At 39.2% G+C, this 18253-nt stretch overlaps 3 protein-coding genes across 3 annotated transcripts; 1 reads left to right on the forward strand and 2 right to left on the reverse strand.

Moving 5' to 3' along the window:
* Window positions 1–1685: 1685 nt before the first annotated feature.
* LOC111501136 (heat shock 70 kDa protein 12A-like) lies at window positions 1686–3430 on the forward strand. The gene is made up of 3 exons (XM_076880946.1): window positions 1686–1865; window positions 1942–2113; window positions 2361–3430. Exons 1-3 carry the CDS (start codon window positions 1686–1688, stop codon window positions 3428–3430), a joined length of 1422 nt encoding a protein of 473 aa, XP_076737061.1.
* Window positions 3431–7383: 3953 nt separating this feature from the next.
* On the reverse strand, window positions 7384–11287 carry LOC106675846 (uncharacterized). The gene is made up of 3 exons (XM_076880947.1): window positions 11215–11287; window positions 9963–10319; window positions 7384–9724 (listed from the first exon to the last, which is right to left on the reverse strand). Exons 1-3 carry the CDS (start codon window positions 11285–11287, stop codon window positions 9510–9512), a joined length of 645 nt encoding a protein of 214 aa, XP_076737062.1. The 3' UTR covers window positions 7384–9509.
* A 2341-nt stretch (window positions 11288–13628) lies between these two features.
* On the reverse strand, window positions 13629–17276 carry LOC101485270 (uncharacterized). The gene is made up of 3 exons (XM_004574001.3): window positions 17136–17276; window positions 15917–16273; window positions 13629–15774 (listed from the first exon to the last, which is right to left on the reverse strand). The coding sequence occupies exons 1-3, from the start codon at window positions 17206–17208 to the stop codon at window positions 15587–15589; spliced, it is 618 nt and encodes a 205-aa protein (XP_004574058.1). The 5' UTR covers window positions 17209–17276; the 3' UTR covers window positions 13629–15586.
* Between the last annotated feature and the right edge of the window lie 977 nt (window positions 17277–18253).

The raw sequence follows: 18253 nt of genomic DNA on the forward strand, positions 1-18253 counted from the left end.
AGAGGAAAATAACAAAAACTTAGCTGTGTACTTCTCTGTCATATCATTTCAAACTAAGGAAAACTGATGAACAAAACTTTAAATTACATTTAGGCATTTTCACGTTTAAATAATTTTAACTAGTGTAACCTTTAAATCTGCCAGTTTATGCAGATGATAAATGTTGATATAATGCACTTACCTGCTTTGAGTAGTCATCGTGGTGTCTCCTGTCTTGTTTAGTGAAAGTCTTTTTCCAGTCTGACACAAGTACGACTGTTACACTGAACTCCACAGACCAGGGGGTGGAGTTCAGTGAGGTCCGCCCCCTGGTTAGTTCATAAATACTCTGTAACTGCTGCTCTGCAGCACTGTTTCCACAATGGATAACTCATACATCATAGCGATAGACTTTGGCACTGCGTACAGTGGATATGCTTTCAGTCTGACAAAAAGAGACGCAGAAATTGAACCTCGTTTAAAGTACTGGGGTCAACAGGTTTCACTGAGGACCCCAAAGACTCCGACCTGCATCCTTTTTGATGAACATGAAAAATTTCTCAGCTTTGGTTATGAAGCCCAGTCAGCTTATTTTAGAACACGAGGTGATGAAGCCAGAAAGAAATTCTTCTTTGAATGCTTCAAGATGTCCCTCTATGGCAAAGTAAGTGTAACAATCTGATTATATCAATATTCTGATATCTCTCTTTCTCTCTGTCTTTATATAAATATATATATATATATATATATATATATGTGTGTGTGTGTGTGTGTGTGTGTGTGTGTGTGTGTGTGTGTGTTTTATAGTAGATAACCTTAAAACAATTCTGCAACAGAAAAAAAAAAACGGAAGAAAACCATGAATGATCAACATATAAACATTAACGGATGCTGCTGAATTCAAGCAGAGCGGAGTTACAGAGGTTTTATTAGAGACACAGCCAAGCATTTTGCAATTTTAAATAATTTTAAAAAGTTTAAATTTGTTCAGTATTGAACAGCAGAAATTAGTCTTTCTTGTCGGAAGTAAGTAAAATAACAGCGCTGTAAACAACGGTAGACTGGTGGGTAATAAGCAGAATAATGCAGAAAACAGAGATTTTTAGATGGGAAACTGTTTAAGTGCACTGAGAGAGAGAGAGAGAGAGAGAGAGAGAGCTCTGCATGAAGTCAGATTTTATCGTGGTGGAAGCAAAATAGCAAAAGTAAGAACGAATTCATGATGGTTATGTAAAGCGAAATGCAAAGTGTAGTTTGGATCTTCTTTTGCTGCTGGTTCAGTGAATTTTGTTGGGACAGACAAAACTGCAGCTCAGAAAGATGCAAAAAAGACGTAAATACAGAGCGCGTTTCCACCGACGCATCAGGATCTGTGAGCTGTCGGCTTTCAGCCCCGATGGCATACGGTGTATGTGCCGTCGGTCACTGACTCTAATGCGTCGACAGATCCGCTCTTTGTGTGGTTGTCAAAATGGTTTTGTGAAGTTTAAGCTGAGATTCTGACGTTTCGGGCAAAATGCATTTGTATTAAAAATCGATTCGGGATTTTAATGAATCGATATCACGTTATCCAAGTAAGAATTGATTTTAATCGATGAATTGATTATCAAAACCCACTTCTATTACAAACCTATTAACTAATATCCAGTCTGCCATCATAGAAAGTTAATAGTGATGTGGCAATTGAAGCTGCAAATGGACGGTCAATGAAGGCACTGAAGGTGTTCACAGAAGCTCTGAGATACCTGAAGGAGGATGCTCTGAAGTTCATCTCAGAAAATGCTGGTGGGAAGCAGTTCGTAGCCTCTGACTTCACCTGGGTGGTGACTGTACCTGCCATCTGGGATCCTTCAGCAAAACAGTTCATGAGAGAAGCTGCGACACAGGTAACAAAGACAATAAACAGATGTACTGTACAGCTGTTTTAAAGAGAAAAAGAATTTATTTACCTTTGATTTATAGGCAGGAATTGTGGCCGCAGGCAAGGAAGACAGATTGGTTATTGCACTGGAAGCAGAGGCAGCCTCAGTCTGGTGTATGAAGCTGCCAGCTGATGGTTTTGAAACAGAAAATAACAGTGAAGTCACATTCGAACAGGCTTCAGGAACACAATACATTGTGGTGGACTGTGGAGGTACTCTATGTTTTCATTGTGCAGTTTTTCTTACTTTTTTATGTTTTTATGGTTTGAAAGAGGAGTGATAGAAGCCATCTATGTCCACTGTGAGCGACCATCATTGAACAGAGGCAGGGGTTTACGACACCAGCTGTCTGCCATCTATAATCCAGTTTTGACATCCCTTTCCAGAAGAGGAGAGAATGATTTGTAAAGATGCTATCACTTGTCACTTTTATTTTTAATTACTTTCTATGTGTTGCAGGTGGAACAATTGACATCACTGTTCATGAAGTCCTGGAGGGAGGAGCCCTGAAAGAGCTGCACAAGGCCTCAGGAAATGATCTGGGGGGACAAACTGTGGATAAAAAATTCAAAGAGTTTCTCAGAGAAATCTTCAGTGATAGTTTGTGGGATGAATATGAAAAAGAGCATCCAGGAGAGCTGCAGAAGATGATGTATGATATCTCAGTTTTAAAAGAGAATGATGATGATGTGGACATCAGCTGCCCATATAACCTGGGTGAAATGGCAAAAGAAAAGCAGAAAATGGAAAAGTTTTTTGAATCGCTGAGAGGTGTTTCCTGGAATCAAGGAGCCATCAAAATCTCAAAAGAGAAAGTACGATCTTTCTTTGCTGAGAGTCTGAATGGCATCACAAAGAGTCTCAGAGAAATCCTGAAGAAAGGTTTCACCATTAAGTACATTCTGTTATTGGGGGGCTACGCTCAAAGCCTGATTCTGCGTCAGCATATTACCAATCAGTTTGGTGATCAGTGTAAAGTTCTGTGTCCTTCTCATCCTCAAGAAGCAATCATGAAGGGAGCTGTGATGTTTGGAAGAAACCCAGCATTGGTGGCATCTCGAATAAGTGCCTTTACTTACGGGGTTTCTTTGTCTCATAGGTTTGATGCATCCAAGCATAGGCCAGACAAGAGATACACAAACAAAGAAGGCGAGTGGTGTGATGGTATTTTCTGTGTACTGGTGAAGGAAAATGAGGAAGTGGGCTGGGATAAAACCTGTGAGCACAGCTTCACTCCAGTAGAAAGAGATCAGACAGCAGTTATCTTTGCATTTTATCGCACAGAGAGAAATATCCAAGGTCTAATGTATGTGGATGAGTGGGGAGTAGAGAACATTGGTTCTATTATTCTTGAGTCACCTGACACAGCACGCGGCATGGATCGTGAAATCAAACTACAAATCAAGTTTGGTGCCACAGAAATGACGGCCACAGCCGTAGATGTAGATTCAGGTTCAACCGTTAAAACTGAGCTCAACTTCATGGCTAAATCAATGAGATCAATCAGAAACAACGTGTGGCAGAAATGATTTCATGAAACATTATAGACAAACAAATAAATGCATTGTTGTTAAAAAAAAAACCGGGGGGGGGGATTCAATGCTGATCAATGTCCTTAAGTAGAATAAATTAACACAAGTAGTGAAAACTTTTTCTTATGAGATCTAATGAGAACCTGTGTGCAGTGGCTATGTATTTTTGTTTTATTACCACTGAAAAATGTACAGATCATTCTTACAGCCATGTAAAGTAGACACGGACATCCCCAAATTATATAAATAAACTTAAACTGTATGATTCAATCTAATCTTGACGCACCTGGAATTCTGATTTCTTCCTTTCTTTTCTTCATAAAAATGCTAACCTGTACCAGTCCAAATACTTTGCTTATTTAAAATCTTTTAAAATGTATAATTTTCTATATTTTTATCGGTATATAGTTCCTGTATATAGGTTTTACAATCTACCCAGTGAGTCAACAATTTCCAAATAATTTAACCAAAATCATATAGAACAAGGTTTTGATTATGCTACTGAGAAGTATTACTTCTATTATTTCGACTTTAATTTGAATGGCAATTGGGACATAAAAGAAACTACATTCATCAAATCTGGGGAAAAAATATCCTAAAATGTTGATCTTTTTTCTTCCAAAGTTAAACGATTTTTCCCCTAATAATAACTAAGCCCTGTATCATAATGATCTTGTACAACATCTATGAATGCTTGTTTGACCACAATAAAGGGCTTAAATTTGCTGTTTTAAAGTCACTATTTAATATTTTTTTAAATCTTTTTAGGGTAACATCGTGGTCGCCAGTATTATCTATTGCCGTCAGTCTCCTGACTGTGGTTGGGAGATGCGAGGCCCCAAGGCCTTATATATATATATATATATATATATATATATATAATGGGGGCGATTGTGGCTCAAGAGTTAGGAGTTCGCCTTGTAATCGGAAGGTTGCCAGTTCGAGCCCCGGCTTGGACAGTCTCGCTCGTTGTGTCCTTGGGCAAGACACTTCACCTGTTGCCTACTGGTGGTGGTCAGAGGGCCCGGTGGCGCCAGTGTCCGGCAGCCTCGCCTCTGTCAGTGCGCCCCAGGGTGGCTGTGGTTACAATGTAGCTTGCCATCACCAGTGTGCGAATGTGTGTGTGAATGGGTGGATGACTGGATATGTAAAGCGCTTTGGGGTCCTTAGGGACTAGTAAAAGCGCTATATAAATACAGGCCATTTACCATTTACCACCATGAGTGAGGGAGCTGCTTCCTGTGAACTTCAGAGGCCTTTTCACAACCACAAGTCGCCCTCTGCTGGTCAATTTAAGAGAATGTAGGCGCAATGCTTGAACTAACGCTGATTCTCATCAACCACATTGCGGTGGGTGGATGGTGGGATTGTAATTCAACTGTTTTAATACAGCATATACACAGTAAAGGTAGTTAAAAGTCTCATTCAGCAAACTATTGCACATCTTCACTACGTTCAAGCAGGTAGAGATAGATAATCCTGCAGACCAGAGCTCACCTGTGATGCAGATTTATTTTGACTATTTTTAATGCTGTCAGTGTAAAATAAGATGTTTCACGCACAGAACCACAGAGCACTCATGCATTGTTTCCCTACAATACTGCATTTATCACAGCTGCTAAGTTCAACAGCAAACGTTTGCAAATGATTATTTGTTTGTTTACAACAAAACAATAAGACAAATAACATTTACAATATTAACCAGAGGCTCAAACAGCAGAAATAATATTTGCACAATATAAAAAAGGGAGACAGAAACAAAAAGGTTGACATTAAGACAACAATATTATTGACGAGACATGTATTTTTTAAATCCACAGAAGAAGTTGTATATAAATTAAAAACTGTTGTCTGTTGCAGATTTGGAGTTGTGCTCAAAGCTGGTTGATGAAAATTTTAAACTGAAGTTTCTTGTTACTAAGTTTAAATTTATGAATAAAGAATTCCTCATAAATTGTGAGCAGATTGAAACTGAAAAATGTCACTGTCTGAGACATTTTTAAAACACAAATCACAATTACTGACATATTTTCAGAATATTTGGATTTAATATCAAGCTTCCCTCAAAGATTGGGGTTTTTCCAGGGTACCACATAAGTAATTGAGTTTTAAATCTGTCCACAGAGCACAGAAAGTTGATTTTTATTATGTTGATTTAAAGTCTGTCATATCAAACCAAATTCCACTAGAGGGCGCTCAAACACAAATAGATGTGGATCTGATGCATTTTCTAACAGTTTTCTTCTTTTTCAGCTCCAACAACAATTATGTAATCTCAGCCTCCTTCATGAGTCTCATTGTACTTGTACTAACTTAGACAGTCAAGCTACAAGGTTCTTTTCATTCTACATGTAAATATGTTTAATTTGTGTAATATCTTCATATCTTCACTCTCACACCTCTGTCTGTTGTAGTTTTTGTTGAACGCTGCACGACGAGTTTTCCCTTGTTGCCTTAGAGCCTGTGATGTTTTAAGAGTCTGAATCGGGAGCTCATCACATTACTTTGTAAACTCTCAAAGCACTTTAATATACAAGCAATTCAACCTCTCGCATTATTGAGTATTGAGCGTGTCAGGCAAATAGGCAGGCTCCATCCCCGGCCTCTAACGACTGTGGAAGTCGCTACATTAACAATGAAAGTGCACTTTAAGTATTAAAGATGTATTCAGATACTTACAGATCTTACATTTAGACGGGAGCTGTGCTGAACCAAAGTATGTTTTTGTCATGTATTAAATGTTTTGGTTTCTGTCGACTTAGTTTCACCAGAAATGGGAGCCATGACAACCACAGAGTTGTTATAGCTATTGTGAAGCACAGACTAAAACAGAACGGCAACAACACCTCCACTGCTGATTTAACTTTAAACTTTGTTGTCTGTGCTAAAAAAAGAAACAGAGCAAAGGGTGACGTGTTGATCTCTGGGCCAGTTATAGTCGGGCATTGAAGCAGTAGTATTCAAACAGTAATTCACTGATTAGAAGCTCCAGCACAAATGACTGGTGCGTCAAAATGGCAATCCTGGCACCTGTCCAAAACCTCAATCATTCATGGTCAGGTGATGTGGGTGTTTTCAACCACACCGTGGAGCATCTGTGCCTCATAAGCTCAACGCAGCAAGGAAACATCTAGATAAAGTTTAGAAACAGTTTAGATGAAGGCAGACGTCATCTCGGACAGCACACCTCTATCAGCCAGGCTCAAAAGGTTTCTGAGCCTGGCTGATGCTGATTAATGTTGGACAGGCCAGCACAGAGGCTTTGATCGTGACAGGAACAGGCCCTGAGCACCAGATCCAAAGAGGGTATACCACAGCCAACATGACATCATAAACAGGTGCCCATTTACAAAAAACCTGACTGAGACTGTGTAGCACATACAGTGGGAGGGGGAGATGCTAGCTGGAATAGCATACACTGGACTTTGTGCTCCAATTACATTTTAGGGTGCTTGGTTTAAATTCACTTGGTCAGTCAGAGTCAAAAGTAAAAACAAACAAAATCTCTATATAATTTTATGTAGTACGCTTGAAGCCCGCTTTATTCATTGTGTTACTGATTTATTGTACCTGATAATAATAAAGGCTTTCCAAAGGTACATGTAAGACTGTTCTCAAAATGTGCTTTAAAGGTTATTTAAGGTTATTATTAGTAAGATGATCAGCGACTGTTTGATTTGTCACCATCGGTTGTTTGGAGCAAAGCTCAGGAGGGCGAGCTGCGTATTCTTATCTCTGGTTCAGCAGGATACCTGAGTGATTATGGGTTATATGAGCCAAACAAAAGCAGCAAACAGCTTTTATAATCACTTCTGCAAAACTGAAACTAACCGTGGCTCAAGCAGGACTGCTCACATTCAATAGCACATAAATTACTTACAAAAAAAAAAAAAGAAATTTCAGGTCATTCTAATTAAAAATCTCCTCCTCCTTTCCGCCTTTCATTTCACATTAAAAATCTTCATACTTTTTTCCCACCATACTTTTTCCCACCAAGACTTAACCCTAACCTAATTGTAACCCTGACAATAAAACCACATTTTGAGTCTCAAAAATGCCTTCAAACTCGTGGAGATGGGATTCTGGTTCCTATAACGGCTGTTGGTCGCCACAAGTATTTTTGGTCCCTACAAAGATGTTACATCCACACACAGATCTTGACATCATGAACTCGTTTTAAAGCATTAAACTCACAAAATAAATGTTGTAAACCTGTACATGGTTAGGGTGCTCTCTGTGACCCTTTATTTTTGGTTTTCACATTTCAGTTTTGGATGCTTTGACCTTTACTTGCTCTGTTCTTGGTTAGTTACAGTTTCATATTCTAACTTTTGTTCCTATTTGAGTTATTTTCAGGTAAGATTGAGTTTTCTTTCATGTTCTGTAACTGTAGTTATCGTTTCTTGTTATTCCCCTGAGTTTCTTTTTTTCCTTTTATCCAGGTATCATGTAAAGTCCCCATCGCTGTATGAGAAAGCCCCTGTGTAGTGGCTTCTCTTGTCCTTGTGCATTTTATATAGTCTTGTTTACCATCTTATTTTTTCCCTGTTTTCGTTCAGGTGTGTCCTTGGTGGTTTCCATCTCCCTGGTTACCTCACATGTGTATTTAAGGCCTCAGTTTTCCTTGATGAGTTGCTGCATAGTGCTGTTTGTCAGCTCGGGGGTTTCACCTGCGTGTTTCTGTTTGCTTGCTCTCTTCTCTCTCTCTCTCTCTCTCTCTCTCTCTCTGTACACTTTTTTGTATGGATTATTTTCCATTTATTCAAATCTGTTTGGGGATCTTTATTTTGGCTACGATCCTTTTTCAAACAAAACTCTCTCTCTCTCTTTTTAAAGTTCAAGTTACTTATAACTTGGACTTGTAATATAACAACGAATTATCCAGAATCCCAAACAGTTTCAGTTCGGCTTCTTTGGTTCTTGTTGCTCTGTGTTTATCTCGATACTGAATCCTGAAGCACAGAGTAAATAAAACAGAGCAAACACAGAGGAGAGTGTACACAGATGACGAGCAGACATTTGAAATTCAAATCAATTCAAATCAGTTTGAGGTACGTGGCCTGTTTTTAACTAGTCCTTCACCTCCTGTGTTCTCAGGATTTGGTCTGTGGACTCATAGTCATTGTGTTTTAAGACTTCAGTTCCTCTAATAGCAGCAGGTTTCCCTTCTTATATGGACAGTGTGTTATATAAAGACCTCTGTGGCAAGAATGCACTTCATTGTTTGAAACTGAAAGACAAATGAGAAGTGACTGACATTAAGAAGCTCGAGGCATGAGATAATAGACAACAGACTAAGATAGTTATCAAAAAGCTCATCTTTGCTTTCTTTTGTTAGTCATTTTGCCTTTCTTTTAAGGAAAATAAATCACAGGGTGAAGGAAAAATGTATGTATGGTATGTATTTATATGTATTAATGTATATCATTAAAATCTGACTGCTCTGACACTGGGCTGCTCCTTAATGTGACGGTGGATGTTATAAATGTAGTTAAACCATGCTGTAACTACTTGCACAGCAAGCTCTTCCTCTCTACTTCACCCCATGAGTTCTTACAGTGCAGTTCATATTAACATCTACAGGCAGATTTATTCAACAATCATTACAAAGGCTAAAAAAAAGAAACACTCGTGTTTTCTCTCCCTGTTAATGCAATTTAATCTTTCCTGTTTAAAAGCTTTCAGTATCTCCAATGTCAGTTAAGCTCATAATTACGTAAATATCAAACCACACAAACTCAACAGAAGTAACATCCATAGTTCAATCATGAGCTTTGGAAACTGTTTAAAGCTTAAAAAACACATATTGATAATCTAATTCAAATTTAATTTTGGAAGTTTGACTCGTAACACTGCAGGGAAAATGTAATGCTAGGGACTTTCACATCAGTCAGTCAGAGATAAAGTTACCACATTATGCCTTTCTCAGCTTCCTGTAGCGGCAGAACAGAGATAGAACCATAAATAGAGCTGAAACCTTCTAATATGCAAAACAGTATAAAAAACAAATAAATAAGGTTTGAGGAAACAGCAGCAGAGGCACTGACGGTTCAGCTGTAGAAACATGTGACACATTTTAAACCGTTTGTAGTTCAGCAGGACGCTGGTATGAGTCCAGATTATGTGTTGTTTTATGTTTTCTGTAGATCAAAAACACAACAATACCACCCAAAAGAAGGACAGCAGAAACTGCCACACCGACAGAGCTATGCCTCCCTATCTTCTCACTTCCCCGTTCCTCCTTCCCTCCATCCTCCTTCCCTCCATCCTCTGTGTCTCCTCCTGTCTGAGCTGCAGGTGAGAAACAGGTGTGAGGTGTCAGCTGTCAGGTAGGTGATGAGTGAAGAACAGAACAGAATCCATTTCCTCTTCAAACTGCTGTCAGACATTATCTACTGCACTCTGATCACATCACTCAGACCAGCTGCTTTCTACAAAGTCTCATCAACAACATCTTTAGAAACAAACATCAACAAGCAGGAAGCAGCTTCACCTCTGATCACACACACACTCAACTCTACTCACTCACCTGGAGGAACAACATTCAGGCTGATGATGATGACGGGGTCGTCATCCTGATTCGCTCTCTTCCTGCGATTTATTTTTGTCTCAACACGACACTCGTATCTTCCGCGGTCATCAAGCGTCACACTTTTCAGAATCAGAGACACGTCTCCATCCTTCATCTGTCTGTCCTGTAGCTCCACTCGGTTCTTAAACGATGGATGCTGGTTCTCTAGATCAAACCGCTCATCCCGGTACAAAAGTAAATATCCTTTCCTAAGACCATGTTTGCTCCACTCCAGAAATGTGACGAGGTTGTTGTTGTTGGCTCTGCATGACAAAGTGACGTTCTGTCCAGATTCAGCTGTGATGTTTACGAGGTCTACAGGACAAAAGAGACAACTGGTGTGTATTAAGCTGACAAATTCTGTTATTCTGCAATTAGAGATCACCACATGTAATATGTGATACAGGTTTTGATATAACAATCTGTGAGGTCACAAGGTTGGGCTCTCCCATAATTATTAGAGCTAAAAAAGAAAGAAAGAAAAAGACTCTTTAGACATTTCTTGGTGACATGAGGGTGATTTCCCAGTGACATCCATCAGATATAAAACTCTTATAAACAGGATATGGTTATAGGTTCCACACCCACATGCTAAAGGCTGCAAAACAGTTCTGAGGCAAAAACCTGTAACTGAAACCCACACAACTCTTCTTGGTTTTTCGGTATTAAGATACTATGCTCCTATACAGGAAACATGCTTGTTAATGAGATACATTTGGTTATGATATGCATTTGGTTATGAGATGCATTTGGTTATGAGATACATTTGGTTATGAGATACATTTGGTTCAATGATTTATAAATAATCACCTGAACATAAAGACAGACAACCAGTCGCACCCAGACCTACGGGCAATTTAGAATCATCAAGTAACCTAACCCCACTTACTGCATGTCTTTGGACTGTGGGAGGAAGCCAAAACAAGTGGAGAGAAGCCATGCAAACATGGAGAGAACATGCAAACTTCACACAGAAAGACTTGCTGCCCAACATAAAATGTCAGTCTACTAATAAATCTATTAAATGATGTCATATTATTTTGAATTAAATCCCACCAATCTTAACAAGGGGAATGAAATCAGCTCCAGATTTAAGATTATGACATACACATTAAAGGGACAAATATACATATATGTATGTATGTACATATGTGTTGGAGATTCCCCACATTGTCCAAAAAGTCACACACACACACACACACACACTCACATGCAGATGCTGACAGGCAGAAGTGAAGAAACAATAACGTCCAGCAGTGCGACAGCTGCCCGGCTCTCTCCATGCTCTCAAGCTGAGTAGATTAGAATTTCAACGGCTCTTTGTTGACATCAAATGGGAGGAGCTCTTATGACGTTAGTTTCCAAATAGAGATTACAGGCATCATAATTACAGCCCATTAAAAAAAACAAAAAAAACATTAGATATGAAAATATAATCCAGGCTTTGAAAACAGCCAGGTTAACCCCCATCTTTCTTAAATAACGTATATTTCTAGCCAAAAAAAGATGCACTACTGATTACAGTAGTCACATCGGGTGACAATGTTGTACTTTTAAAAATGATCTCATATGTTGTTTTAATAATCAGGTTTTTACAACACATATTAAGCGATCTGCGTGTTTTCTCTGGGAGAGTTTAAGGACATATGGAAATCTTTCAGCTCGCTCCTTTCATAATCCAAATAATTTGTGAACTAAAAACTAAAAAAAATTTGATATGACCATCAGTCTGTTTAGGATGACGGTGTTGAATGAATCTGTAGTCTATAAACAGCATTCAAACATAGGTGTCCTCATATTCGAGGTGTGAGAAGGCTGTGTGGATGGCTGCAGTAACGGCATCTTCAGTGGATTCTTTTGATATGCAAATTACAGAGGGCTCAATGTGTCCGGAATGACAAATAGTTGAAATAACAGTAAAGATTTTGACCAGCAGAGGGGGTTTATGTGCATATGAAGCCTCAAAAAACTAACCATTTTTTGAACCAATTGGATGTAAAGCTTCCAGGAATCGCAAGGCTTCATTTGGCCATCACTACCAGAGAAACAAATATCTCCAATGCTCTCACAGCAGAAGACAGAATGCTCTCATCACCATCAACAATGATGAGTGCTGACAACGCACAACTTGTCACGGTGGTTGCGTGGCTGGCAGAGGTAGTGTCATGGCGAGGTATGCCCGTGTGTTTTAGCCAGGGACTCAAAGGCAGACAGGGAGGGAGACGAAACTGAGCTACAAACAAAAAAACGAGCCTTTATTGTGGCTGATAACATGAATACACAACTGAAACGAAGGCAAACAGGGGCAAGAGTTAAATGTAACACTAAACAACTATGCCAATGACTATATACACATGGAGGGAGGCAACACAGACGATCCGACGAAGACTGAAAGAAAACACACAGACTAAGAGGTGATCAAGGGAAGTGGAAACACACGATGAGACAGCTGACTAGAATGAACATAGTGATGCCACAGGGGAAGTAAAACAAAACATGGAAACGAGACTTTCAAAATAAACAGTAAACCTGACGAGAGAGACATGACATGAACTTAATAACATGAACCAACAAGGGAGACTAAAACACAGGGGCTGATGACACGAGAGGATCCAATAAACAAATCACTAAAACAGCCACCGGGGCCTGATAGAAATTAACGAGATAAGCTAAAATGAAACTGGAAAACAAATGAATAATAAAATACATTGAAATGCAAAGCACTGGGTCACATAACCCAGGACCATGACAGGTGGGACCCAAATAAAGAACTCAGAAACATGAGAAGTACACTAATAGCTAATGATTGTCTGTTTGAAGCTGAATCTCCAGCGCATGCGTCTAAAAAATCAGTGCATTGCTTCAGAAGCCCTGGTTTGTTTAAACAGGGCAACGTGATCACAGAGGTCCGAAGCTTCATTCAGTGCATCACTGCTTCAGTACCTGATTCAGTGGGTTATAAGGAAGTGAAGAATTGGCAGGATTCATGTGGTGTGTTGGTGATTTTGTGCAAATGTTCTGCTTCTTCATAAAAAAAAAGAAAACCAGCAGGTCATTCAGTGTTCCCTTAGCACTAATGTATCAGAGATGTTGGTGCACTATATCTGAAGTAATGTTGTTAAGTCCTTAAAGTCATATTCTTTTATTGTCATGACTCTATTTTTATTTTTGTATGATACCTGATTTAAATGGAATATGGCTGAAGTCTAAAATACTTAGTCAGTCATTTGTTTAATAGTAATTTAACATTATATAATTCACATATAAAACTATGAATTGTGATTTTAAATGGTTTAAAAATTCTACATAGGCAAGTTTTTTCTCCTTTTGTTATCAAGAAGCAAAAACAAAAAGGAAAAAAAAAGAAACAAGGCAGGGTTCTGTGGTTGAACTGCAATCACAGATCATACGATTAAAAAGGAATTATGAGTAATAAGAACTTCCTGCTTGTTTACATTACAGAGAAACATCCAAACCTGAATGGTTCACTGCATTCTTAAAGCTGCAGAGTACAGGAAGTTCTTCACGAAGCTCTTCCTACTTTATTTTCTTATTTTCATTCAGGATGCATTTCTGAGATCATCTGCAGCTGTTAATTTTAATTATGCTCATGTACATGGAAAATATGGTTTTCTTTTTTAATTCATATAAATAGTACATTTTGATGTTTCACACAGGACACAGGATTTCTGTTTAGTTTCAGATTTATATTTATCTCCACAGTTTTTACACTCTAGATAGAAATGAACACGTTTTTATAAACTGACATGTTTGAGGTCTAGAACTAACATCACGTCTCTTTTCTTAAATCCCATGGACTCATGGACTATTTTTTCCCCAGTTTACCTCATTTAAATATGTATTTGGTTCTCTTCCAGAGCACCACAGGACAATCACAACACAACATGTATGTAGAGATGGAACATATTTTTTTGAGTGGATGGATTTGCAATGTTTAATTTTTTTTTATTAAATTGTGCAAGTTTTTTGTCATCTCTCAGATCAGTAATATATGAGTTTAACATGTCTGATTTAAAACAAAACAAAACACACTCTTCTGACTCTGTGTTGATTAAGATTGTGATGGTGGATGTAGTTCTTCCAGGGTATTTCAAACAAATAAAATTCATCACAATGTTTTAAAAAAAAGAATAAGTACAATTTTTTTCTCTTCCTCATGATCAACTTTACTCCTTCCTGTTTAAAAGCCTTCAGCATATCTGATGCCAGTTAAGCTAACAGAAATATTAGACCAGCCAAACTGAAGACAGATGGAGCTACACTGCAGTGAGAGTTCACCTGTGAGCTTTGCAAACAGTTTCAAGTTTAAAACATACGAGCATATTATCCAGTTCTGCTGTAAATGGCCTGCATTTATATAGCGCTTTACTAGTTTACCAGCGCTTTGCTAGTTTACTTTACTTTCACACACTGGTGATGGCAAGCTACATTGTAGCCACAGCCACCCTGGGGCGCACTGACAGAGGCGAGGCGAGGCTGCCGGACACTGGCGCCACCGGGCCCTCTGACCACCACCAGTAGGCAACGGGTGAAGTGTCTTGCCCAAGGACACAACGACCAAGACTGTCCAAGCCGGGGCTCGAACCGGCAACCTTCCGATTACAAGGCGAACTCCCAACTCTTGAGCCACGATCGCCCCACATGTACACATGTAATATTAATTTACATAATGAGCTCCTCAGCCATGCTGACTATTTGGTCACTATGAATTAAGCGACAACGTGATCACTTTTAATTCATGAGGGAGGAAACACTGAAGCTCATTTAGTTTGCGTTTAAAGACTTCAAATAAGTCATATTGCTGTAGTTTTTCTCAGCAGGAAATCTTAGTGAGAAAATCTGTTTATCTGTCTTGAGTTTTTACCTCATGTGACAGAGGTAGAGTAACAGGAACAACAGCAGATTATCCACCTCACCCTAGCAACCAATGTTTTCACTGTAACTATAAACAGAGTGTTTAATGGGCAGGACACAGTTGCATTATTGACATGTGTACATGGCTCAGAACAAACACTATTATGCGGCCGTATTGTTATTTGTCGTTTAACAAAATAATTTCAGGTGGACATTTGACTCCCACACTAGGGTTTGCTCTGGACTTTCATGTCAGTCAGTAAGCGATAAACATGTCAGTTAGCACTTTGTGACGGTGTCTGCACAGCAGCTGTTTCCATTGCTTACACCTCTCTTCAAACCATAAACCCCACTGTGAGCACAAAGACCTCCCACTATCCCTGTATCAGATGCATCTCATTTCAAAGCAAACATATGTGCTCACATGTGTCCGCAGAATTCCCCTTCAGGGTCTCCATGGCCCAAAAGGGCGAGCCCAAACAAAGGTCCCTTATGGGTGGTGTCAGGAAGAGAAGCTGGTGTAGAAATGACATTTTTAGCGACCCTTGGTGAATAAGGGAGTTGCAATATGTACCATGGGACATGTTCAATGGACTGTACAGTCCATTGAGCATGTTTACTGAGTCGGGCTGATTTTCTACACACAGTTGATGAGAGGATTTGAAGCATCATCAGGACACTGTAGAAGCTGTAGAATCTGAGACATTTCAAATAGTCATCACTTCAGAAGGAGGCTGGTAGTCATCTGGACCCTGAATTTGTCTTTTGCGTTTTGTGTAGATCTGTACAGCAAGAACACCAAAGACAAGAACAGTGGGAACTGCCACAATGAGAATACTGTTACGACTTCTTTGTCCCTTCTTCCCTCCATCCTCCTCGTCACCTCCCGGCTGCCCTGTAGGTTATAAACAGGTGTCAGACATTCACACCAGCTGCTTTCTACAAAGTCTGATCAACAACATATTTAGAAACAAACATCAACAAGCAGGAAGCAGCTTCACCTCTGATCACACACACACTCAACTCTGCTCACTCACCTGGAGGAACAACATTCAGGCTGATGATGATGATGGGGTCGTCATCCTGATTCGCTCTCTTTTTGCGGTTCATTTTTGTCTCAACACGACACTCGTAACTTCCACGGTCATCAAGCGTCACATCCTTCAGTATCAACGCCACGTCTCCATCCTTCATCTGTCTGTCCTGTAGCTCCACTCGGTTCTTAAACGATGGATGCTGGTTCTCTAGATCAAACCGCTCATCCCGGTACAAAAGTAAATATCCTTTCCTAAGACCATGTTTGCTCCACTCAAGAAATGTGACGAGGTTGTTGTTGTTGGCTCTGCATGACAAAGTGACGTTCTGTCCAGATTCAGCTGTGATGTTTACGAGGTCTACAGGACAAAAGAGACAACTGGTGTGTATTAAGCAGACAAATTCTGTTATCCTGCAATTAGAGATCACCACATGTAATATGTGATACAGGTATGGATACAACAATCTATGAGGTCACATAGTTAGGATCTCCCTAATTGTTAGAGTTAAAAAAGGAAAAACCCATTTGGGAAATCCCTTGGGGAGCTCCGAAGACAAACACGTAGTCACAGGCACCTTGAATAACCTGTTCCTGCTAAAGGTCTCTGCTGAGAAAACACACAGATCCTCTTCCTGTATCCTCTTTCAGTAATGAAGCTATGTTCCTTTATAGTAAATGTGTGCGTGTGTGTGTGTGTGTGCGTGTGTGTGTGTGTGTGTGTGTGCGTGTGTATGTGCGTGTGTGTGTGTGTGTGTGTGTGTGTGTGTGTGTGTCGGTGTTTTTGTGTTTGTTAAGGTGATACATTTGCTTCAAGATTTTATATTCATGAAACAAACAAATATGTGTCACTTAAAAATATAATTATTAGTCACTCTACCAATGAATGATTTCATATTATTCTGGAAAGTCTTAACTCAGTGAATGAAATAAGCTGCAGCTTCAAGCTTAAGTGACATACACATTAATCAGTCAATTACTGACAACAACTGAAATGACACACACACACAGATAGCAACAGTGCAGAAATGATTTACTATGTAAAAGTACAGATACTTAACCTCTGAGTACAACTATATAAATGATACATAAATGTAATGCTTTAGCCTCTTTACTCTCTTTGCATGCAATAAGCTCTGTTGGTACAGCTACATGAAAATTCTACTTAAGTAAAAAAGTATTTGAAGCTCACTTCTTGCCTCTGCACACTCAGAAACACTCACCTGCAGCAGCAGTCAGGGAGGAGTGGAGAAACAACAAAGCCCAGCAGTGCGACAGCAGCCGTCCTCGCTCCATGCTCTCAAGTTGTTGATTTGAAGCTCAACGGTTCTGGCTTCAGGTCAACAGGAGGGGAGGAACTCTTCCTCACTCAACACGTTTAACAGGAAAGGGAGGTTATAATTCTGAACAAACATTAAAGATGAAAAATAATCTCTTTGAAAACAGATCACTTTCTCATCTCTCAACTAAAGAACACTTTTTATTTTTATTTGTCTTTTATTTATCCAGGTAAAAAATCTCATTGAGATTAAAAATCTCATTTTCAGGAGAGACCTGGCATCAACATATCTAGCAAAAGAAAAAAAGACTGATTAGAAAACATTTGCACACACATCTGGTTACACTGTCCTCCTTTAAAAAAAAAATCCTTATTTTTTATTAAAGGCTTCATTTCACAACCAAAACTAAGATAAAGTGACCTGAGTTTTTTCTTTGGAAGATTTCAAGGAAATACAAAAATACAGAGCTCTTGTATCTGTAGACCAAATAAAGTTAAAAAGGCTGTTAACTCATTCACTGCCAGCCATTGGCAGTGAATGAGTTAAACCCATTGACTCATGCACTGCAATTGACGGCTATAGATGTCAATGGCAGTGAATGAGTTAATAGAGTTGTTTTATGTGGAAGGTTTTTTAATTAATTCTGTACAAACACTCCCTTTATTATGCAGTCTCAGGAAACAGCAGATACTATTTTATCCAATAAGCTGATTTTTAGGGCTAATTCGCTGTTATGAAGGGAGAAGAAGTATGGAGAGCAGGGCTTGTACTTGTGGATTGTGATAGTGGATGGAAATCAAAAAGATGAGTAGCTTAACAAGTGTGCACGACTTACTTCATAATTGACTAATTTTATTTAATGAGGTGTTTTCAGTGACATAGAAGTGGCTTCATTTGTGGAAAACATCCTTGAAAACACAGCACAGGTGTGAGAAAAGGTCACTGTGGTCAGACCGAGCAGGTGAGCTAAGGAGGGAATCAGGGAAAATAGTGACAGTCTCAGTGAAGATGGCTTTGAGGTTGTGATTTGCCGGCATTACATATTCCTCATGTGTATGTTT

Source organism: Maylandia zebra, unplaced genomic scaffold, assembly GCF_041146795.1.
Source record: "Maylandia zebra isolate NMK-2024a unplaced genomic scaffold, Mzebra_GT3a scaffold02, whole genome shotgun sequence".
NCBI lineage: Eukaryota > Metazoa > Chordata > Actinopteri > Cichliformes > Cichlidae > Maylandia > Maylandia zebra.

What these genes read in the sequence shown, in the direction of transcription:
- LOC111501136 (XM_076880946.1), top strand. Translation starts at nt 1,686, where the DNA reads ATGAAGGCACTGAAGGTGTTCACAGAAGCTCTGAGATACCTGAAGGAG. An exon ending in TGAGAGAAGCTGCGACACAG is followed by an intron (nt 1,866 to 1,941) that starts GTAACAAAGACA and finishes TTTGATTTATAG; the next exon opens with GCAGGAATTGTGGCCGCAGG. An exon ending in CATTGTGGTGGACTGTGGAG is followed by an intron (nt 2,114 to 2,360) that starts GTACTCTATGTT and finishes TATGTGTTGCAG; the next exon opens with GTGGAACAATTGACATCACT.
- LOC106675846 (XM_076880947.1), bottom strand. Translation starts at nt 11,287, where the DNA reads ATGGAGAGAGCCGGGCAGCTGTCGCACTGCTGGACGTTATTGTTTCTT. An exon ending in CTGCCTGTCAGCATCTGCAT is followed by an intron (nt 10,320 to 11,214) that starts GTGAGTGTGTGT and finishes TTTGTCCTGTAG; the next exon opens with ACCTCGTAAACATCACAGCT. An exon ending in CCTGAATGTTGTTCCTCCAG is followed by an intron (nt 9,725 to 9,962) that starts GTGAGTGAGTAG and finishes TCTCACCTGCAG; the next exon opens with CTCAGACAGGAGGAGACACA.
- LOC101485270 (XM_004574001.3), bottom strand. Translation starts at nt 17,208, where the DNA reads ATGGAGCGAGGACGGCTGCTGTCGCACTGCTGGGCTTTGTTGTTTCTC. An exon ending in CTCCCTGACTGCTGCTGCAG is followed by an intron (nt 16,274 to 17,135) that starts GTGAGTGTTTCT and finishes TTTGTCCTGTAG; the next exon opens with ACCTCGTAAACATCACAGCT. An exon ending in CCTGAATGTTGTTCCTCCAG is followed by an intron (nt 15,775 to 15,916) that starts GTGAGTGAGCAG and finishes TATAACCTACAG; the next exon opens with GGCAGCCGGGAGGTGACGAG.